This window comes from Mandrillus leucophaeus, unplaced genomic scaffold (assembly GCF_000951045.1).
Source record: "Mandrillus leucophaeus isolate KB7577 unplaced genomic scaffold, Mleu.le_1.0 Scaffold738, whole genome shotgun sequence".
Lineage (NCBI taxonomy): Eukaryota > Metazoa > Chordata > Mammalia > Primates > Cercopithecidae > Mandrillus > Mandrillus leucophaeus.
Window position 1 is genome coordinate 1226579 of NW_012108008.1, and position 24494 is coordinate 1251072.

General features: G+C 39.7%; 1 protein-coding gene across 2 annotated transcripts in view; it reads right to left on the reverse strand.

The window, feature by feature from the left end:
- Window positions 1-24494, reverse strand: part of IMPG1 (interphotoreceptor matrix proteoglycan 1) — a 145078-nt gene that overhangs the window by 23336 nt on the left and 97248 nt on the right. For both annotated transcript variants that reach the window (XM_011965840.1, XM_011965839.1), the window contains 2 exons: window positions 6819-7351; window positions 3556-3775 (listed from right to left, as the gene is read on the reverse strand). In XM_011965840.1, coding sequence (XP_011821230.1) covers window positions 3556-3775; window positions 6819-7351 — 753 coding nt within the window. The remainder of the gene's footprint in view (window positions 1-3555; window positions 3776-6818; window positions 7352-24494) is intronic.

The following is a 24494-nucleotide window of genomic DNA, read 5'->3' on the forward strand; positions in this document are numbered from 1 at the left end:
TGTTCAGGCTTAACAAAATGAGACTTAAAGAAAACTCAGTGCTCTCTTCATTATGAGACAATCCTTTAGTGATGTCCAGGCCCACAGGAATTTACAGGAAGGCTGGCACAAAAGAAACTTGTCCTTAAAAAGTCTGTTAGAATGAAAAAGATGTAGTTTTGATCCCAGCGTAGTTCTAAGATGTCCCTTTTCTACTGCAGTGCAAATTCCTTTGGGCAGGGATGGATTTTCTTGCATTAACATGTTGTATAGTGGTGGATGAATGCTGTTCTGGATTAAGCATGTAGAAGATGGTCAATGTCCTGATCATCAGTCCAGCACCCACTTCCTGATTACATGGGTGAACCCAGCCTTCGCCTTTGGTGAAATATCTAAACCAGAATCCCCAGCTGTGCATGAAGGAGCCCACAGAGTCAGTGACTATTCCCTGTGCCCCTCTCTGTTCCTTGCCTGCTCCTCCCTGCCTGCTGGTACCTTCCTCCTTCCCCTCACTGTTGACTGGAAGGAAAACTTTTGAGGGCAGTTTACCACAGTGGCTTCTAGCTATGCATAGTGTAGTATAATTAGGAACCATTTTGGATATTGGATTTACCCATTTGGATTTACGTAGATGAACCAACACAGTTCATTGATGATTTTTAACTTTATAAAATCCATGTTTGACTTTCTAATTCTGCTGTCCTCAAGCGCTTTGATTGAACCATCACCATTTGGCTGATGCTTAATGATATCCTAAGCATCACTTAAGACAAGCATCACTATGTCCTAACTGGTGCAACACAGCCAATTTTTGGCAAATCTTTTGCATAGATTTATTATTTTATACATTTTCAATATATATAAAATTTAGATTTTGTCACTCTCCAGGTATCTGGTAAGGAATAGAGTATGAACTATAAGTTCACTGAGGTGCTTAGTGTAACATTCAGTGGCTTCTGCAAAGTATCTCCCTTGTAGTTACCATGAGTGGTCATTCAATCATTCAACAGTTTTTATTCGGATTCACTGCTTCTCCTGGCTTTACATGTTAATTTCTTCAAAAGTATTTCAGTTGGTGCAGGCTCAGGGTTGAGCTACCTCTGGAAAGCAAGCAACTTACTTCCCAGGTTGTCCAGCGGGCACTGGCTTTCCCCTACTTTTCCACCACTAGAAATAAGAATTGGGCATGTATGCCATAGTTCACTGGGTAGGCTGGAGGCATTCTTAGGTAGCTCAGCATAAATATGACTCTGCAGGGAGTGAAACTGACGTTAGCACCATCTCATGCTTACCACCTTTGGCTTCTTGGAAGAAAAGCTGCATAGCAGAACTATTCACAAGAAATTAGTGAAAATAATTTCAGTTCCACCCCCTCCACAAATACCTTGTCATGCTACTTTTTATTGTTTTCACTGGTACCTTATGCAGGTCACAAATTGATAGTCAAGTTAATTATGACAATGTTGCAATAGTAACTACTAATGTTTATTAAGTAACTACAATTTGTCAAATGCTATGCTAAGTATTGTAAATTTCTTTCAGTTGGTCCTCATAATGTTACTATCTCCATTTTCTTTTCTTTCCTTTTTTTTTTCTTTCTTTTGTTTTTTGAGAGGAGTCTCCCTCTGTGGCCCAGGCTGGAGTGCAGTGGGGGCAATCTCAGCTCACTGCAACCTCTGCTCTCTGGGTTCAAGGGATTCTCCTGCATCAGCCTCCTGAGTAGCTGGGATTACAGGCACCCACCACCATGCCAGGCTAATTTTTGTATTTTTAGTAGAGACAGGGTTTTGCCATTTTGGCCAGGCTGATCTCGAACTCCTGACCTCAAGTGATCCATCTGCCTTGGCCTCCCAAAGTGCTGGGATTATGGGTGTGAGCCACCACACCTGCCCAAAATTTCTCCATTTTCCATTTGCAGAAATTGAGTGCTGCAGTTAGCACACAAGATTCACATTTAGGGCTGGGGATCCCCAAGACCATTACTATGCTGTGCTTGCTTCCAATATCAACAGTGTCCCTTATACACCCTGGCAGTGCACTAACAGCTTCCCACCCTCTTTCTAAGGCACTACTTAAGTGGCATCTACACTGAGGAGCTGCTCCCGACAGCCGCACACCTGGGTTCTCCCTTGCCTCAACTTGGCTTCGGACGTTGACCTTGTGCTGGTGGATGGGTCCCTAAGTAAGCTGTCAGCTCCCTGAGGGAGGAAGGAAGGCAGGGGATTGTGCTATGACTTCTTCAGTGCTTTCCAAGTTCTCCCCATATATACTTCCTGCTAGCTTAATCAATTGGTTGAAGAAATTAGCCTCCTGATCCTAACTGGCAAAGACCCCTGGTTCCTTCTCAGTTCTGAAGTAGTTTTCCGGGGAAGAGGCAGTATCTTACTTGCATTTAGGAGGTGTTTGATTTCTTAGGGGATCCACAGGGCTTACTTAGCTGCTCCTGTTTGGAGGTAAGTGCTCCCAGGCTCAGTGCCTACAGGCGGTCTGACTTTTTAAGGATCCTGTTTACTAAGGTACTGAGGCAATTTGCTTAAAGTTGCTCAAAGCCCTGCTCTATCAAATATAAATATCTCCCACTGAGCCTTTTTGGTTTGCATTTTGCCCGAGGCCTCTTCCTTCTCCTTTCATTGTTAGTCCACAGAGAGCCAGAGAGGGTGTTAAAGATTCACTCCACTAATTCACAGCCAATTAGGAAGCTTTGTTTTGAATTTGACTGGGAGGTAGCTTTGGCAGAAATCGGGAGCCCTCCCTACCTTGCACTCCAGGGAATAAAGGACTTCTTTCAATTGGTTAGAAAACAGAATTTTGAAACTAATGGTAAAAACAGTTTCCAATTTGGTCACAGCTGGTTACAATGGTGCACACACTTTGCTTTATTATCAGAGCAAATGTTTGCTTTCTCTTATGTGACTTTGGGCTAAGCTCCCATGTCTTTAAAAGTTTTCTCCTTGTCTAACTCTTTGCTTTAATCTTCACATGGAAGCTGATCTGTAGTATACAACCAAAAAGCAAATTTATTTTCTTCTTCTTTTTTTTTTTTTGGTGATGGCAAAGTGACTTTCTCCAAGTTTGAATTTCTATCTAATGATTATTTTTCTTTCCTTAGAATGATGTCTCTGATCCTGAATTATGTGATGAAGTAGCTATTCTGAAAATGAACTGTGATTGAAAGACTGCTTAGGTAGGAAGCCCCGAGGTTGTTGCAGAGCACTGAGAAAGTGCTTTTGACTTCTAGCAGAATGGAAATTAGCTTGGCTGTGGGCTACATTAAAAAAAATCTCTTAAACACAGCAAAAGTTTTGCTCTGTTTAAACTTAAAAGTAAAGCTCTCAGATTGTGCAACAAGAGGTGTGCTTGTTCATTGCTTTTTGATACAGGAAAATGTTCACTTGCATGTCTTTGGACTCTGCCTTTCTAATGACGTGCTCCACAGCTTCCAAAAGGTTGTTTTATCTAGTGTCATTTCAGTTTGATTTTTGTGGCCTAAAGGTTGAAATATATGCTTAAAAACAGAACAAAATAAAACAACATGAACAAAACATCTCCTTCACTTTCTGGGTTGGATTCTCTTACCTGGTTCAATGTTGAGGGAGTAGCTGTCTATTTCCATATGGAGTTGCTGGGCTGCAGCAGAACGAAAATCCTCCAAGACTCCATGCACAGCCTTGGTGAGGTTATACGGCACCGACTTAGCAAACTTCATTTTGCTATTCACAATCACACTTCCGTTTCTGAAGTTAAGTATTTCAAGTTGCTTAAATCCTGTAAGATTGGATCGTAGATACGGAACCAGCTGCAAAATAAAAGATGGTTTACTCTTAACTGCGTTCTAAGTGCTCAGCTGCTGCTAATTCCACTTACGCTCAGTTTTCATTAACTGAGGCATATATTTTAGTTCCTTTTTATTGTTTTGATTTTTGTTTTTGGATTTAATGTGAGACCAGAACACCACTACTTAATAGTTGATGTGCAGTGATTATGTTCCATATTTCCACCTTTCTGCCTGTGTATTGAGATGGATGGCTGTGATTTTTTTCATGGTGAATTGTGAGAACAGATGATTTTTAAAACCCGAGCCAGTGCTATTAGCAAAGCAGGAATGCCAAGTTGAGTTATTAAAAGAAAGAAAAAAACCAAGTAAATAAAGACATGTTCCAAACTGAGCCCAGGAGCAGACTGACCGATGTCTGTGTAAATGGGACATCTATTTGGATGCATCCAATTTGAAATGGCCTATTAAAATAAGCATCAGCTTAAACATCAGCATGTCTCTCCACACAGTAAATGGTTCCCGGCCAACACAAATGTAGGGCAGTGGAAACAGCAGGAAACTGGCAGTTAGGAGACTTGGGTGCCAGTCCTAGAACTGTCCCTAACTAGCTGTGGACCTTCATCAAGCCCTGCAACCACTGTGTTGTACCTCAGTGCCCTTACCTGAGTTGTGAGGAAGAACAAAAAGTGATCCCGAGGCGAGCCCTTTCCAAACTATCATAATCTCAACAGTATGCCCCATGGCATTGTGTTTCAGAGTCCCACATCTGCCTCCTGTGAGCCACAGCCATCCTAGAGATCATTTTTCAGAAATGTTTGAAACTCAGTTATGTGTACTTTGTCCTTGGCTCTGAAAGTGAGCCCCCTCTTTCATGAATTGTACTATGAACCCAGACAGCACAGAGATGCAAGTGTCAACCTCCTAGGCATGACCCAGACCTGATTTGTATTTGCCCTTGTCCCCACCCCACCACAATTTTGACTCTGACCCAGCCCCACATTCTAGTACTTCCCTCACAAGGTTTTTTGTGAGTAAAATGAAATTTTAAACAAACTGTGGAGCTTCCCTTTTCAAGCTACTGTCCCCTGATGTTGCCTACTTACTTTGACTAGCCTCATTCTTGGTGTCTTAGCATTGCTTTGGCCTGGGGAAGAGATTCCCTGTCTTCACCTAGTGTGCAGATAGCTGGGTGCTGCTTCTCCCAAATCCATTTTCCTCTTTTCCATAGAAAGAGGCTGCTGATCCAGAGAGCACATTTTCCACCCTCCCTGCGGCAAGGATGGCCATGTGACTAGTTCCCACTAATGTGATGTGGGCAACTTTGGTGTCTTTTGCTTAGGAGAAAATTGCTTTCCCTCAGCTTCCTCTCTGCTTCTCACAAGTGGAAACAGGGATGTACCAATGACCCAGCTTTGACCATGTGAATGAGGAAATGCCCGTGGGGTTGGCAGAACTATAAGATGGAGGAAGTGTGGGTCCCTGAATGACATCGTAGAGCAAAGCTGTCCTACCCATCAAGTGAAAGAGAAATAAACTTGTATTGAATGAAAGTCACTATATCCTTACCTCTTCATTATGGCAGCTTAGCATGAACCCTAATTAACATACCACAGTTAGTTTGTCAGAGACATGTGAACCAGAACAACTCCATCTTGAATAGGAGCTGGGTAAAATGAGGCTGAAACCCACTGGGCTGCATTCCCAGAGAGTTAAGGCATTCTAAGTCACAGGATGAGAGAGGAGGTCAGCACAAGACACAGGTCATAAAGACCTTGCTGATAAAACAGGTTGCAGTAAAGAAGCTGGCTAAATCCTACCAAAACCAAGATGGCCACGAGAGTGACCTGTGGTCACTACTGCACTCCCATCAACACCATGACAGTTTATAAATGCCATGGCAATGTCAGGAAGCTACACTATATGGTCTAAAAAGGGGAGGCATGAATAATCCACCCTTTGTTTAGCATAGCATCAAGAAATGACCATAAAAATGGGTAACCAGCAGCCCTCGGGGCTGTTCTGTCTGTGGAGTAGCCATTTTTTCATTCCTTTACTTTCTTAATAAACTTGCTTTCATTTTGCACTGTGGACTTGCCCTGAATTCTTTCTTGCGTGAGATCCAAGAACCCTCTCTTGGGGTCTGGATTAGGACCCTTTTCTGTAACAGGTTCACTGGGACTCTGTTCCCTGAGACTCTCCTAATATCTACTCACCTCATTATAAATGGTGTGGGATGGGGAGATGGCACAGATAAAATCTTACTTTAAAGCAAATGTTCACTTGAGAAATTGGCTTTCATGTGGATTTTAATCTGTGTAATGATTTAACTTACATGAAGCATACAAATTTTTTACTATTGTCAGACATTCTGCAATCTGTGTGATATGCATTGTATAATTTATTTTAATTAGCCATGAATGTGTAGAGATAGTACATAGTTCAACATTTCTTATGGTATATGTATTTCTCATTGTACATGTAGAAACAAAATAAACATGTGAGTTTGGGAGTGTCTTATTTTCAGAGATATATGTCATAATAATCATCTTTTCACTTTCTTTATTAGGGACTAGGAATGATAAGCCATTTAGTCATTTTTTAGGTTAACAAGAACTTGAGGGGAACTAAGAAAGGAACCCTTACTCCTGAACTCTCAGCCTCATCTGTGCTGGACAATTCTAGCTTTGTACCCTTCCATGAGATTAACACAATTTAGAAAATGTTCACTCTCACTGTTTTTAGATTCCACATTCAGTGCTTGAGTGTTATGTATTATTCCTGGATTAACTAAGTTAGGAAGAATTATAATGAAAAGAGTTTAAGAATAAATTTATTCCCACAAGGTTGGGTGGCAGTGTCTTCTCATTTGTCTATCACAGAACTCACTTCCCCAACTGGATCCAAATTCATCTCAAAATTCTAGTTGAATGTCTTCAGCAACAGCTGTCTTAGCGATTTGTTTCTACTAACCCTCATTGCTCAAGACAGCTAATGATTATATTATAAAATAACAACAAGGAAAGAAGAGACAGAGAATTGAGAATCGTGAGCAGTGCCCACTCACCAGCTGTGTGAATTGTTGCTCCAGAGCTCGGTACTCCAGAGAGCTCTTGTTGAACAGGTCGTTGGAGAAGGCCATGTTAGCAACACGCAGACTGAAGAACACTACCAGCTCTCGGCCCTTGGGGGCAATGGTCATAGAACTAGTGGTGATATACTGTAAAGCTGAGACAGGAGTGGTGTCCTCCAAGAAATGATCCGGGACAGAAACATATTCGCTGAGTTCTGCTACCTCAGATGGGGCAGGAGTCTCAGACAGATCCATTTCATCTAGGTCTCTAACAATATCTTCGCCACCTGCACTTGACCTGCTGTCATCTGAAGATGCAGGTGGATGTGAAATTCCCAGAGTCAGTTGGCTGATTGCAGAATAATCACTGGTGGGGATGGTGAGCCCTGGTACTAGCACTGTCTGGTCAATGGCCATTATATCTGTGGTGCCTTGATCAGTCAGAGAGATGATACTTGATGCCGTAAAGAAAGGTGGAGTTTCTGATAGGGAGGTAGAGGCCATAGCAGGGGGAGACCAAGAAATGTCTGTGGAGGAAGTACAATTTCGTTATTGAAATCAATTTCATTATGTCCAAGTATTCCCTAAAGACTGGAAAGTGAAAAAAAGAAAATTCAAAATTAAGCTTAACTTAAGAAAATACATAGCATTTGCATAGATCATTTCAATAGTCATTTTTTTAAAAGAAGATAAATTGGAACAGAAAGGGCAGGCAGCCCTTTGTCCCAGCCTAGGGAGACAAACAGTGGATCCCTGCACCCATTTTATTCAGGCCCAGCAGTTCTTGATATATGAGACTAAAAGAGCGCCAGTTAACTAGAATTTCTGGAATTACTGCCTAGCCAGACACGATACACCTGGGAACCAAGTAGTAGAAACTGACTGAGTCACCAATTGGTGCCAAACTGTCGCTGGCATTGGAACAGATTTAGATCCCTCATCCCCATATAGAACTCCCAGACAACTAGGTGTGCAGTTTTGGCCCAGAAATTTTAATCATTTTCCAATAATGCAAGCCTGCATTTTATGCAGTTGGATTTTTTTGGTTACTAAAATGATGTTTTGGTATTTTTACCACTTAAAATTTAAATTATACTTTTCCAAAACTGAGTAATCTAATTGAATAGCTTGTCAATTTGCAAAATGATACTGGGAGTATAAAGGTGTTGGTGAACATATAATTTGAATGTTACATTGACCATAAAATTTACTATTTATTAATATTTAAAACCTCTCAATTAGCTGGGTATAGTAGTACACGACTGTAATTCCAGCTACTCAGGTGACTGAGGCCTGAGAATCTCTTGAACTTGGGAGACAGAGGTAGCAGTGAGCCAAGATCATGCCACTGCATTCCAGCCTGGGTGACAGAGTGAGACTCTGTCTTAAAATAATAATAATAATAATTAAACAAAGTAAAAAACCTTTGCCACAGTTACATTATTATACTCTGACAATTTCTATCACCATTTTGCATTGCTATCTTGGGTAAGTACACATTGAACTACCAAAGTCTATCCCTTTTTTTGGTACAAAATGAAAATAAATATTTCTAAACTAAGAAAGTGGTGGAAACTTTCAGATAAACAGATTGTTGAATTATTAAAATATTCCATTAAACCTAAATCCAGAGCCACTGATGATATTTAAGACATTAAGTGAAAAAAACAGGGAGCTTTTTGTGATTTCTTCAGTGGCCTGTTGGCAAATATGCAGGAAAACTCTATTGAAATCCAAATGCTAAGCATGATAAATGGACTGTCTGGATGCAGATATAATCTTTGGGCTCTCAGTCAGCTAATTTACTACAGTGAAATTACCAAAACTGAAACTCCAAGTGATAAACAGCTCTGAAAGTTGGAATCATATTAGTTTTATTACTTTTTTAAAATAAAACCTGTCTGTTGGTGAGTTATGCCAGATTTTAGAGAAGCACCCTCTTTTCTCTCACCTGGGGAGGGTACCTGCGTGCATCTCTCATAATTCACTCAATTGTGAGAAATAATATTACCTAATATCTAAGATCTCTCTGGAGATACACTTAAAGTTTTGTTAAAATCTCCATTGCTATGGGCTGAATGTTTCTGTCCATGCAAAACTTGTACGTTCAGGCTCCAATCCCCAGTGTGATGATATTTGGACATGGATCTTTGGGAGGTAATTAGGTTATGAGGGTGGAGTCCTCATGAATGGAATTAGTGGTCTTGTAAGAAGAGACTCAAGAGAGATGATCTCTCTTTCTGCCATGTGAGAATATAGCAAGAAAGTAACAAACTCCAAACTAGGAGGAGAGCCCTTGTCAGGAATAAAATCTGCAAACACGTTGATCTGCCATTTCCTGGTCATCAGAACCGTGAGAAATAAATTTCTATTGTTTAAGACACCCACTCTATGATATTTCATTATGGAAGTTTGAATTGACTAAGATACCCACAAACAGATCTGGGATGATAAATTGAAAGGATTTGATTTGACTTTTTTTGTGCCATGGGAAATGCATTTGAATCTGTGTTCCTATGATGTGATCTCTGCTCCTGCAGGTGATAAGAGTTGGCAAGAAGCACAATGATAGATGTCTGCATTTTGCTCTTTTGCCAGCATTTCATTACTCACCTCTTTCTTACTACATAGACTTTAACCTGCTTAAAATAGGTTTCTGCATTATGTCATCAATCAACAAAAATAAATTTCTGGCCATTTCCCTTTGTGACATCTTTTTTTTTTTTTGTACTTTAAGTTTGAGGATACATGTGCAGAACATGTAGGTGTGTTACATAGGTATACACATGCCATGGTGGTTTGCTGCACCTATCGACACGTCATCTACATTAGGTATTTCTCCTAATGGTATCCCTCCCCTAGCCCCCCACCCCGTGACAGGCCCTGGTGTGTGATGTTCCCGTCCCTGTGTCCATGTGTTCTCATTGTTCATCTCCCACTTATGAGTGAGAACATGCGGTGTTTGGTTTTCTGTTCTTGTGTTAGTTTGCTGAGAATGATGATTTCCAGCTTCATCCATGTCCCTACAAAGGACATGAACTCATCCTTTGTTATGGCTGCATAGTATTCCATGGTACATATGTGCCACATTTTCTTTATCCAGTATATCACTGATGGGCATTTCGGTTGGTTCCAAATCTTTGCTATTGTGAACATTACCACAATAAACATACGTGTGCATGTGTCTTTATAGTAGAATAATTTATAATCCTTTACATATATACCCAGTAATGTGATTGCTGGCTCAAATGGCATTTCTGATTCTAGATCCTTGAGGAACTGCCAAACTGTCTTCCACAATGTTGAACTAATTTACACTCCCACCAATAGTGTAAAAGCATTCCTATTTCTCCACATCCACTCCAGCATCTGTTGTTTCCTGACTTTTTAAGGATCATCGTTCTAACTGGCATGAGATGGTATCTCACTGTGGTTTTGATTTGCATTTTTCTAATGACCAGTGATGATGAACTTTTTTTCATATGTTTTTTGGCTGCATAAATGTCTCCTTTTGAGAAGTGTCTGTTCACATCCTTTGCCCATTTTTTGATGGGGCTGTTTGTTTTTTCCTTGTAAATTTGTTTAAGTTTCTTGTAGATTCTTGATATTAGTCCTTTTTCAGGTGGCTAGATTGCCAAAATTTTTTCCCATTCTATAGGTTGCCTGTTCACTCTGCTGATAAGTTTCTTTTGCTGTGCAGAAGCTCCTTGGTTTAATTAGATCCCATTTGTCAATTTTGGCTTTTGTTGCAATTGCTTTTGGTAATTTAGTCATGAAGTCTTTGCCCATGCCTATGTCCTGAATGGTATTGCCTAGGTTTTCTTCTAGGGTTTTTATGGTTTTAGTTCTTACACTTAAGTCTGTAATCCATTGTGTGTTAATTTTTGTATAAGGTACAAGAAAGGAGTCCAGTTTCAGTTTTCTGCATATGGCTAGCCAGTTTTCCCAACAGCATTTCTTAAACAGGGAATCATTTCCCCATTGCTTGCTTTTGTCAAGTTTATCAAAGATCGGAGGGTTGTAGATGTGAGACATTATTTCTGAGGCCTTTGTTCTGTTCCATTGGTCCATATATCTATTTTGGTACCAGTACCATGCTGTTTTTGTTACTGTAGGCTTGTAGTATAGTTTGAAGTCAGGTAGCATGATGCTTCCAGCTTCGTTCTTTTTGCTTAGGATTTGGCCATACAGGCTCTTTTTCGGTTCCATATGAAATTTAAAGTAGTTTTTTCTAATTCTGTGAAGAAAGTCAATGGTAGCTTGATGGGGATAGCATTTAATCTACAAATTACTTTGGGCAGCATGGCCATTTTCATGATATTGACTCTTCCTATCCATGAGAATGGAATGTTTTTCCATTTGTTTGTATCCTCTCTTATTTCCTTGACCAGTGGTTTATAGTTCACCTTGAAGAGGTCCTCCACATCTTTTGTAAATTGTATGCCTAGGTATTTTATTCTCTTTGTAGCAGTTGTGAATGCGAGTTCACTCATGATTTGGCTCTCTGTCGTCTATTATTGGTGTATAGGAATGCTTGTGATTTTTGCACATTGGTTTTGTATCCTGACACTTATCAGCCTAAGGAGATTTTGGGCTGGGATGATGGGATTTTCTAAATATATAATCATGTCATCTGCAAACAGAGACAATTTGACTTCCTCTCTTCCTATTTGAATACCCTTTATTTTTTTCTCTTGCCTGATTGCCCTGGTCAGAACTTCCAACACTGTGTTGAATAGGAATGGTGAGAAAGGGCATCCTTATCTTATGCCAGTTTTCAAAGGGAAATCTTCCATCTTTTGCCTATTCAGTATTACATTGGCTGTGGGTTTGCCATTAACAGCTCCTATTATTTTGAGATAGGTTCCATTAATACCTAGTTTATTGAGAGTTTTTAGCATGAAGGGCTGTTGAATTTTATAGAAGGCATTTTCTGCATCTATTAAGATAATCATGTAGCTTTTGTCATTGGTTCTGTTTATGTGATGGATTACATTTATTGATTTATGTATGCTGAATCAGCCCTGCATCCCAGGGATGAAGTCGACTTGATCGTGGTGGATGAGCTTTTTGATGTGCTGCTGGATTCAGTTAGCCAGTATTTTAGTGAGGATTTTTGCAACAGTGTTCATCAGGGATATTGGCCTGAAATTTTTTTTGTTGTGTCTCTGCCAGGTTTTGGTACCAGGATGATGCTGGCCTCATAAAATGAATTAGGGAGTATCCCCTCTTTTTCTATTGTTTGGAATAGTTTCAGAAGGAATGGTACCAACTCCTCTTTGTACCTCTGGTAGAATTTGGTTGTGAATCCATCCGGTCCTGGGCTTTTTTTGGTTGGTAAGATATTAATTACTGCCTCAATTTCAGAACTTGTTATTGGTCTATTCAAGGATTCTACTTCTTCCTGGTTTAGTCTTGGGAGGGTGTATGTGTCCAGGAATTTATCCATTTTGTCTAGATTTTCTAGTTTATTTGCATAGAGGTGTTTACAGTATTCTCTGATGGTAGTTTGTATTTCTGTGGGATCATTGATGATATCCCCTTTAGCATTTTTTACTGTGTCTGTTTGATTTCTTCTCTCTTTTCTTCTTTAGTAGTCTGGTTAGTGTCTTTAGTAGTCTGGTTAGTGGTCTATCTTGTTAATCTTTTCAAAAAACCAGCTCCTGTATTCATTGATTTTTTGAAGTGTTTTTCATGTCTCTATCTTCTTCAGTCCTGCTCTGATTTTAGTTATTTCTTGTTTTCTGCTAGCTTTTGATTTTGTTTGCTCTTGCTTCTCTATTTCTTCTAATTGTGATGTTAGGGTGTCAATTTTAGATCTTTCCCACTTTCCTTGGTTGGCATTTAGTGGTATAAATTACCCCGTAAACATTGCTTTACCTACGTCCCAGAGATTCTGGTATATTGTGTGTTTGTTCTCATTGGTTTCAAAGAACTTATTTATTTCTGCGTTAATTTTGTTATTTACCTAGTAGTCATTCAAGGAGCAGATTGTGCAGTTTCCATGTAGTTGTATCCTTTTGAGTGAGTTTCTTTTTCTTTTTTCTTTCTTTCTTTTATTTTTTTGAGATGGAGTCTTGCTTTGTAATCCACGCTGGAGTGCAGTGGCATGATCTTGGCTCACTGCAACCTCTGCCTCCCAGGTTCAAGCAATTCTTCTGCCTCAGACTCCTGAGTAGCTGAGATTACAGGAGTCGGCCACCGTGCCCCGCAAATTTTTATATTTTTAGTAGAAATGGGGTTTCACCATCTTGGCCAGACTGGTCTTGAATTCCTGACCTCGTGATCCACTTGCCTTGGTCTCCCAAAGTGCTAGGATTACAGGCATGAGTCACTGTAATCCTGAGTTCTAAGTTGATTGTGTTGTGGTCTCAGAGACTGTTTGTTATGATTTCCGTTCTTTTGCATTTGCTGATGAGTGTTTTACTTCCAATTATGTGTTCAGTTTTAGAATAAGTGCTACATGGTGCTGAGAAGAATGTATATTCTGTTGATTTGGGGTGGAGAGTTCTGTAGATGTCTATTAGGTTCGTTTGACCCAGAGCTGAGTTCAAGTCCTGAATATCCTTGTTAATTTTCTGTCTTGTTGATCCGGCTAATATTGACATTGGGGTGTTAAGTCTCCCATTATTATTGTGTGGGAGTCTAAGTCTCTTTGTAGGTCTCTAAGAACCTGCTCTATAAATTTGGTTGCTCCTGTATTGGGTGCATATATATTTAGGATAGTTAGCTCTTCTTGTTGCATTGATCCCTTTACCATTAAGTAATGCCCTTCTTTGTCTTTTTTTGATATTTGTTGGTTTAAAGTCTGTTTTATCAGCAACTAGAATTGCAACCTCTGCTTTTTTTTTTTTGCTTTCCATTTCCTTGGTAAATATTCCCGCATCCCTTTATTTTGAGCCTATGTGTGTCTTTGCACGTGAATTGGGTCTCCTGAATACAGCATACCAGTGGGTCTTGACTCTATCCAATTTGTCAGTCTGTGTCTTTTAATTGGGGCATTTAGCCTGGTTACATTTAAGGTTAATATGGGTATGTGTGAATTTGATCCTGTCATTATGATGTTAGCTGGTGATTTTGCCCCATTAGTTGATGCAGTTTCTTCATACTGTCGATGGTCTTTACAATTTGGTATGTTTTTGCAGTGGCTGATACTGATTGTTCTTTTCATATTTAGTGCTTCCTTCAGGAGCTTTTGTAAGGAGGCCTGGTGGTGACAAAATCTCTCAACATTTGCTTGCCTGTAAAGAATTTTATTTCTCCTTTGCTTCTGAAGCTTAGTTTGGCTGGATATGAAATTCTGGTTGAAAATTCTTTTAAGAATGTTGAATATTGGCTCCGACTCTCTTCTGTCTTGTAAGGTTTCTGCAGAGAGACCTGCTGTCAATCTGATGGGCTTCCCTTTGTGGATAACCCGACCTTTCTCTCTGGCTGCCTTTAACATTTTTCCCTTCATTTCAACTTTGGTGAATCTGATGATTATGTGTCTTGGGGTTGCTTTTCTCAAGAAGTATCTTTGTGGTGTTCTCTATGTTTCCTGAATTTGAATGTTGGCCTGTCTTGCTGGGTTGGGGAAGTTCTCCTGGATAATATCCTGAAGAGTGTTTTCCAACTTGGTTCCATTCTCCCCTCCACGTCAATTCCAGGTACACCAATCAAATGTAGGTTTTGTCTTTTCACATAGTCCCATATTTCTTGGGACTACGTTCGTTCCTTTTCATTCTTTTTTCTCTAATCTTTTATTTCATTGAGTTGATCTTCAATCTCTGACATCCTTTCTTCCACTTGATTGATTTGCCCATTGATACTTGTGTACGCCTCATGAGGTTTTCGTGCTGTGTTTTTCAGCTCCATCAGGTTATTTATGTTCTTCTCTAAACTGGTTATTCTCGTTAGCAACTCCTCTAACCTTTTTTCAAGGTTCTTAGCTTCCTTGCATTGGGTTAGAACATGCTCCTTTACCTCGGAGGAGTTTCTTATAGCCCACCTTCTGAAGCCTACTTGTGTCAATTTGTCAAACTCATTCTCCATCCAGTTTTGTTTTCTTGGTGATGACGAGTTGTGATCCTTTGGAAGAGAACAGGTGTTCTGATTTTTGGAATTTTCAGCCTTTTTGCACTCGTTTTTCCTCATCTTCATGGATTTATCTACCTTTGGTCTTTGATGCTGGTGACATTCGGATGGGGTTTTTGTGTGGATGTCCTTTTTGTTGTTGTTGATGCTATTCCTTTCTATTTGTTAGTTTTCCTTCTAACAGTCAGGCCCCTCTGCTGCAGGTCTGCTGGAGTTTGCTGGAGGTCCACTGCAGACCCTGTTTGCCTGGGTATTACCAGTGCAGGCTCCAGAACAGCAAAGATTGCTGCCTATTTCTTCCTCTGGAAGCTCCGTCCCAGAGGGGCACTTGCCAGATGCCAGCCAGAGCTCTCCTGTATGAGTTGTCTGTCGAACCCTGCTGGGAGGTGTCTCCCAGTCAGGAGGCACAGGGATCAGGGACCCACTTGAGGAGGCAGTCTGTCCCTTATCAGAGCTCGAGTGCTGTGCTGGGAGATCTGCTGCTCTCTTCAGAGCTGGCAGGAGAAACGTTTAAGTCTGCTGAAGCTGCACCCACAGCTGCACCTTCCCCCAGGTGCTCTGACCCAGCGAGATATGAGTTTGATCTATTAGCCCCTGACTGGGGCTGCTGCCTTTCTTTCAGAGATGCCCTGCCCAGAGACGAGGAATCTAGAGAGGCAATCTGGCTACAGCGACTTTGCCAAGCTGCAGTGTGCTTCACCCAGTTTGAACTTCTTGGTGGTTTTGTTTACACTGTGAGGGGAAAACTGCCTACTCATGCCTAAGTAATGGCGGACACCCCTCCCTGCACCAAACTTGAGCATCCCAGTTCAACTTCAGACTGCTGTGCTGGCAGCAAGAATTTCAAGCCAGTGGATCTTAGCTTGCTGGGCTCTGTGGGGGGTGGGATCTGTTGAGATAGACCTCTTGGTTCCAGGGCTTCAGCCCCTTTTCCAGGGGAGTGAATGGTTCTGTCTCATTGATGTTCCAGGAGCCACTGTGGCATGAAAAACAAAGTCCTGCAGCTAGCTCAGTGTCTGCCCAAACGGCCACCCAGTTTTTTGCTTGAAACCCAGGGCCCTGGTGGTGTAGGCACCTGAGGGAATCTCCTGGTCTGCGGGTTGCAAAGACCATGGGAAAAGCATAGTATCTGGGCTGGAATGCACCATTCCTCACGGCAGAGTCCCTCGTGGTTTCCCTTGACTAGGGGTGGTAGTTGCCCAACTTCTTGTGTTCCTGGGTGAGGATATGCCCCACCCCACCCTGCTTCAGCTCACCCTCTGTGGGCTGCACCCACTGTCTAACTAGTCCCAATGAGATGAGCTGGGTACCTCAGTTGGAAATACAGAAATCACCAGCCTTCTGCATTGATCTTGCTGGGAGCTGCAGACTGGAGCTGTTACTATTAGGCCATCTTGCCGGCCAATAAAAAAGATGTTTTTTGTGACATCTTAATATTAATCCCTCATATTCACAATAAACTTAAACAAGTTGTTTCATCAATGGAACAATTTGCTATTTAATTATAGGGTTGCTTGATAAAATACAGGATGCTCATTGGAACATACTTTTACTGAAAATTATTATTTTTTATCTGAAATTTAAATTTAACTGGATATGAAATTCTGGTTGAAAATTCTTTTAAGAATTTTGTATTTTTCTTTGCTGAGTCCAGCAACCCTATTTAAATGTGATTTTAAAAGACTCCTACTCTCCTTTTGTTTTGAGATTGAAGCTACTAAGGTTGTAGTCAATTCCTTTGGAAAAAATATTATCCAAAGCTTATCACTATTTGTAAGTGTATTTTAAATAATCATGTTTTCATATAATTCATATGAAAAAATTAGACATAGTAGCGACACAGACCACTCCAACATTGTATTTTTGTACTACAATAGGAAAGTCAAACACTAAAAGCCGAGGCCATTCATTTCACTCTGAACTATGCAAAATGAAAAGATTTAAAATAACTGTTATGCTAGAGTGCGTGTTGGTCTGTGAAGGTATGGACTGTGTTTTCGTGTATGTGTATGTGGCAGGGGCAATATTTCTAAGTCCAGCTGCCAAATGTAGAGTATGTAGCTATTGTGCTCACTTTCTAGGTAGGATGTCTGTCCAAAGGCAAGGCCACAAATGATATAGTCCAACCCAAAGTAGATGAACTGAGGTCCAGCTGAAGCCCAAAGTGCAGTACGCGGGTGGGAGATGCCAGAAGCCCCATCAGTAGCCAGAAGAAGACAAAGCAGAAGGTGAACAGTGTGTGGGGAACAAGTAAAGATGAAAGGCTATTTTAAATGCTGCTAGAAAGGGTCACATATATATGCTAAACCATAAGCATCAAGTGGTTGCTTATTCATGTCAAAAACTCTCAGAAGAAGAGATTCCATCCAACTCCTTTATATCTTTCAGGGGCATGACCAGCAAATTCTTAATTTTATGTCAAACAAATCCATTCTTATTTATAATAACAAGAAAGTTATTATCTTCCTTTTTGGAATATCATAGAGATAGAAAATGTTAATTATCCATTCATTCAACAAATAGATATTGATAGCCTAGTATGTGCCAGGCATTATTCCAGGTGTTAAAATATATAAGTGAGCAAAGATAAAATTTCTGGCCCCAAAGAGCTTACTGTCTAGTGGAGGAGGACAAAAAACAAAACAACAAAACAATACCAAGAAAAATATATAGTACACCAGGTGGTGATAAGTGCTATGGAAATAAAATGAAGCAGAAAAGGCGATGGAAGTACAGGGTTTCCAGTTCTATACAGAGTTGTCATTGAGAATATAATATTTGAGAATAGACCTGGAGGAGATGAGTTAGCCATTCGGCAAATGCAAATGAGAAGGCCAAAAGAAGAAGGGTGTCTGTCATGCTCAGGGAGCAGCTAACTGGGAGAACAGCATGGCCACAATGCAATTCTATACTATCAATCAAGTGTCAGGGTGGCTAAAGGCATTTTCAAACACACAGTCTTAAAAATTCCTCCCAAGCACCTTTTCTTAGCGTGCATTTACCTAAAATGAGGTAGTAAACCAAGAAAAAGAAAGAAATGGGATACTGAAAAAAGTTCAGGGAAAGGGAAATCTCCAGGAAGATGGTAAAGGGGCCTTTGAAATACCCAGTTACCCAGGTGTAAAAGGCAACCAGTAAAAAACTGGATTCCTCTCAAGAGACAGGTACATTGAATGCATCTTTCACCAAGCCTTCTGCAATTGTACCAAGTTTTAAAAGATTTCTTTGCCCCGTCCCCCTTTTTTTTTTGAGACAGCTTCTTACTTTGTCACCCAGACTGGAGTGCAGTAGCATAGCCATGGCTCACTGCAGCCTCAAACTCCCTGTCTCAAGCAATCCTTCCACCTCATCCTCTTGAGTAGCTGGGACCATGTGCATGCACCACCACACCCAGCAATTTTTAATTTTTTTTTTTTTTTTTTTTGTAGAAATGGGGGTTTCTCGATGCTACCCAGGCTGGTCTGAAACTCCTGGGCTCAAATGATCCTCCTGCCTCAGCCTCCCAAAGTGTTGGGAGAATAAACCCAGAGGGAGAAGGGATCAAGGAATCCAAACTGGAAAAAAGGCCAAGGAAAATCCAAGATAGCAAAATAGATAGCAAAGGGAAGACCCACACGACAGCAATTCAAAAGTCCTAGAGAGCAGCAGTCCAGAGAGAAAGAAGTGGTATACTAAAATTGCAATGGAAAGTTTGAGAAGAATTAGTAATAAATACAAAGAAATCTAAGTGAACAATAATAAAAAAAATAAATCGGCCTGGTGCAGTGACTCACGCCGGTAATCCCAGCACTATGGGAGGCAGAGGTAGGTGGATCATCTGAGGTCAGGAGTTTGAGACCAGCCTGGCCAACACGGTGAAACCCTGTCTCTACTAAAAATACAAAAATTAGCCAGGCGTGGTGGTGCGTGCCTGTAGTCCCAGCTATTTGTGAGGCTGAGGCAGGAGAATCACTTGAACCCGGGAGGTGGAGGCTGCAATGAGCCAAGATTGCCCCACTGTACTCTAGCCTAGGCTACAGAGTGACTCTCTGTCTCCAGGAAAAAAAAAAAAATCAAAGAAAACATTAACTCTAGGAAAACAGAAAGGAAACACAGCAGATAGATCAGCTAAGAATATTTACTATAAATACTGAATACTAATTTAATAATATAATATCTCTATATTGGAAAGGTTAAAGGGAGAAAGAGGGGATGGTATTGTAAGAAACTTAAATCTTTACCTACAATAATGGAATGTCAATAAATAATACTTGAAACGATGACCCAAAAATGTATATTATTTAAAAATATGGGGAAAAATAAATGCCAGACAAAACAGCTGAGTTAAAAGGTACAGTTTTTGGTGAGTGTTACTGCACAGTAAAGAGGTGTGAGATAGTAAAATGCTGTATTTGTCAGAACACTTTAATGTGATTTGACTTTAAAAAATTAAACTTTTTATTTTGAGATAATTGTAGATTCAAATGCAGTTATAAGAAATAATACAGAGAGTAACATCCGTGAAGATTGCAGAGTTAGAAGCTCCAAAAGTCTGTCCTTTCAAAAAAAAAGCTGGTGAAAAGTGTCAGAATTGACTTTTTCAGAAACCTGGAAACTAACCAAAAGCTTGCAGCAAACAAGGGAATGCTTAATTAAGAACAACAGCTGAATCTCAGTAAGAACAGTGAACTTTGTGGCATTCTTAACTTACCCTGTTTTTATCCCCCACTCCCCAGCTCAGTGATAGCCTTGAAAATAACAGCCCTCATTTCCAGTACCAGTGCCTCAGGGAGCAGAATGGACCTCATTGACAAAGAGTTTTAATTATTTGTTTTAACCTGACTCCCTGGAATACCAACTCAAAAGGCTTGCCTTTATTTTTCCTAACTAGGAACTATCCCGATGCTAAAATGGTTACCTGGGGAAAGTTTGTCAAAAACACCTAGGCAAATGCACTAATAGCTACTGTGGGAGGCAATGGATAACAGCTGGGCACGCAATAGACTAAGCAAAAACTTGGGAGGAAAGGCTGGGGAATGAGATGCTTTGGGGAAAAAGCACTTTCAAAAGCTCTGACATATTTTTGGGAATCTAGAGGGCCACTTTAATGCCCAGGGCTGTATGCATGCTCAGTAAGGACCTGAGAATGCATACAGTTCTGGGCATTAAACTTTTATCTCTCTCTGACCTTCAGAGTTCTGCAAAAGCATGAAGAGAAGGCTAACAGGGAAGTGGCTGCTTTCTGGTTATGGGGTTTCTTTTGGAGATGATGAAACATTTCTGGAATTAGTGCTGAGGGGCTTCATAACATTGTAAACATACTAGAAACCACTGAATTGTCTACTTACAAGGATTAAAATGGTGAATTTTATGTTATGTGAATTTTATATCCATAAAGAAAAAATAGGCTAGGCACAGTGGCTCACACCTGTAATCCCAGCACTTTGGGAGGCAGAGGCAGGCGGATCATGAGGTCAGGAGTTCAAGACCAGCCTGGCTAAGATGGTGAAACCCTGTCTCTAGTAAAAATACAAAGATTAGTCAGGTGTGGTGGCAGGCAAGAAAAAATAGGCTAGGCACAGTGGCTCACACCTGTAATCCCAGCTACTCAGGAGGCTGAGGCATGAGAATTGCTTGAACCCGGGAGGCGGACGTTGCACTGAGCTGAGATGGTGCCACTGCACTCCAGGCTGGGTGACAGAGTGAGACTAGTCTCAAAAAAAAAATGAAAAAAATGAAAAAATAATATAGACAGAACTTGCATACTCATTACCCCAATAACATCCTGCAAAACTATAGCATAATATCAAACAATGTTGACATTGATAATCTAGAGACAATTCCCATCATTACAAAGATTCCCTCATGTTGCCCTTTTGCAGTTACCCCCACTCTCCCACCCACACCCTTAACATCTGGCAACCACTAATATGTTTTCTATTTCTATAATTTTGTAATTTCAAGGATGTTATATAAATGGAAAATTGCAGTATGTAACTTTTTGGGACTGACTTTTCTTACTCAGTATAACTCTGGAGATTCATCCAAATTCTGTGTATCAAGAATTTGTTCCTTTTTATTGCTGAGTAGTATTACATTATATAGATGTACCACAGATGGTTTAACCATTTACCCTTGAAGGACATCTGGTTTCTTTCTAGTTTTGGGTTATTATGAATAAAGCTGCTATAAATATGCATGTACAGGTTTTTATGTGAGCATACGTTTTCTTTCTCTATAATAAATGCTCAAGAGTGAAATAGCTTACATGGTAGTTGTATGTTTAATTTTTGGAGAAATTGTCAAGCTATTTCACAGAGAGACTGTACTGTTTTACATTTCCACCACCAGCAATGTACAAGTGATACAGATTCAAGTGCATTTTCCAGCATTTGTTGTGACTTTTTTTTTTTAAATTTTAGCTATTCTGATCAGTGTTAATGATATCTCATTGCGGTTTTAATTTGTACTTCCCTAATAAATAACCATCTGAACATCATTTCATGTATAAGAGGTAAAATGTCCCTCCCTATTTGGTAAAATGTCGCTTCTTGTATTTTGCTCATATTCTATTGGAATTTTTAATTGTTATGAGAATTGTTTATATTTTCTACATAGTTGTTCTTTACCAGATACGTGTTTCAAAGATTTTCGCTAGTCTGTATCTTTTCTTCTCATCCTCGTAACAGCATCCTTTGCAGAGCCATTATTTATTCAAATACTTTGTTCCGTCTAGGATATATGAGACAAAAATAGAACTCAGTAAACTCACTTCATGTCATATTTTAGGCCCTAAGTTCCTAGTTAGTCCGTCTTCTTCTCTTTACCTTTCAGAGCCTTCTCATATTTGTTTTGTGTATAACATCAGGGTATTTAGATGCACTTAGCAGGAGGAAAAGTACATTCATTTCATCTTCTTGGGGGTGGAAATCTACTTGACTTTTAAAATGATGTCCTTATTTTATTAAAAAACGATTAAAAATATAGACTAAATATGTACTATTATTTGAATGTCCCCTCTAAGACTCATGTTGAAATTTAATTGTTATTGTGGCAGTATTTAGAGGTGATTAGGCCATGAGGACTCTGGTGTCATGAATGAATTAATGCCATAATCATGTAATCAGGTTGTTATAAAAGACAGTTTGACCCTCTCTCGCTTTCTTGCTCTCACCCTCTCTTGCTCTTCTGCCTTCCACCATGAAATTATGCAGCCCAAAGGCCCTCACCAGATGCAGGACCCTCGACCTTGGACTTTCCAGCCTCCAGAACTGTAAGCAATACATTTATTTTCTTTATAAATTACCCAGTCTGTGGTATTTTGTGACAGTAACACAGAATGGAATAAAACTATTTGAAGAGAGTCAGGTCAATACTGACAGGCTTTAAGAAATCATTAAAAATGATATGAAAAAGAACAAAGTTCAGAAACTGATCATAGAGGAGGGGATAAAATGTAGAAGAAAGACAAAAGAAAGCCTACATTTATGTAATTTGTGTCCTTCAATAAGACAACAACATAACAAGTGAATTAGGAAAAGTCCTCAAACCTAGGACAGGAGAAAAATTTTTCTGATATGTTAAAACAAACAAGTCCGGGCATGGTGGCTCATGCTTGTAATCCCAGCACTTTGGGAGGCCGAGGTGGGCAGATCATTGAGGTCAGGAGTTTGAGACTAGCCTGGCCAACATGGTGAAACCCCATCTCTACTAAAAATACAAAAAATTAGCAGGGTGTGGTGGTGCATGCCTGTAATCCCAGCTATTTGGGAGGCTGAGGCAGGAGAATCACTTGAACCTGGGAGGTGGAGGTTGTAGTGAACTGAGATTATGCCATTGCACTCCAGCCTGGGTGACAAGAGCAAGACTTCTTATCAAAAAAAAAAAAAAAAAAAAAAAAAAATTGAATGTAGAGGCCCAAACAATATCAAGAAATGATTCAAAATGAAATTATCCATGGCAAGTTATCCCTTGCTATGGTCTGAATGTTTGTATCCTCCCACAATGTATATGTTGAAATCCTAATCCCCAAGATTATGATTAAGAGTTTGGGCCTTTGGTGGGTTGGGGGTGAGAAGGGTGTGATTAGGATTAGCGTTCTTATAAAAGAGACTCCAGAGAGCTAGCTAGTCTCTCCCACCACAGGAGGGCACAGTAAAAAGGTGCCGTCTGTGAGGCTTGGGTCTTCAACAGACACCTCATCAGACACAATGTCAGCTCCTTGATTTTGGACTCCCATGCTTTCAGAACTGTGAGAAAGAAACTTGTGTATAACCACCCAGTATAAGGTATTTAGTTACAGCAGCCCAAATGAACTAAGACACCCCTCAAGAAAGAAAAGTCTTGAATCTCAAGGATTGAAACAAAGCAAAGCTAAACAAAACAAAACAAAACAAAACGTGAGTATCTAGTTAGAAAAAGGAAGCCATATAGAAATTGCCAGAAAAATCATGCTACTGTCATGCTTATTGCAGCTGATCACATAGCTGAAGACAAGGGAGCAAAGTTGTAAGTGAAAGAAAGAGTGGTTCAAGAATTTGATATTTAGCCACATTGTCCTTCACATTTGGAAGTTACAGGCAGTAAGTAGTTGAGCCCTCAGGAGCTACGGAACCCACGAACCCTTTTTGAAATAATTGCCTGCTGGTATATTCCAGCGAACCAAAAGATAAATCAAACAGAACTCAGGAATGGAGACACTGTGGGGTAGAAGGTTTGAGGGTGAGACCTAATCTATTTAAATATGAAAATCTGTCCAAGAAGCTGTGGGAGTTGTAGAAGCAATTCTAAATTTGTAAACCTTGACAATGGTAAAATATAAACCTAATTACCAAAACTTGGAGAGTGGAGGAGTGAAGATGGGTAGGATACCAGTGTTCTGATAATTTTATCTTTCATTGCATTACATTAAAACATTCTGTCTACTGTTAAAATGTGCGGTGTAAATAATAATTACACTAAATATTTCAGGTGGTTTTTCTTAACTGCTAGAGGTCTTTTAAGAATAAATACCTTATAATATAAGAAAATGCTTATCTGGAATTCAGCAATTTCTTTAGTGTAATTTCAGTTCCTTTTTTATTCTGTTAAAGTCAAGTGAAATTAAATTTAGTAAATTTTATTAGAATAGCAACATAGAAAATTTCTATTTTTGTAAAGGTACTTCTATCTATCCTTTTATCTCTTAAAATGCTAAATACCTCCATCTTTTTAGATTGTAAGATATCTAAAATGACAGATATCATTTTGTTATTTCTGAGTAGCAAAATTTTAGCCTTATTTTTTTACTTTCTCCATCATTTACAATTTTTCACTTTTAGGGAAAATAATACTAATTTTTTTAAAAAGGCTTATTATTTAGCCTCTCAATATATTAAGTTTTCTTCACAGATATTATTTTTAGATTTTTTGTAAACTTTGACACTCCCATCCAAGTTTATTGCAGCATTATTTATTGCTTTCTTGCTCTCACCCTCTCTTTCTCTTCTGCCTTCCACTATGAGATGATGCAGCTCAAAGGCCCTCACCAGATACAGGACCCTCGACCTTGGACTTTCCGGTCTTCAGAACTGCAAGCAATACATTTATTTTCTTTATAAATTACCCAGTCTGTGATAC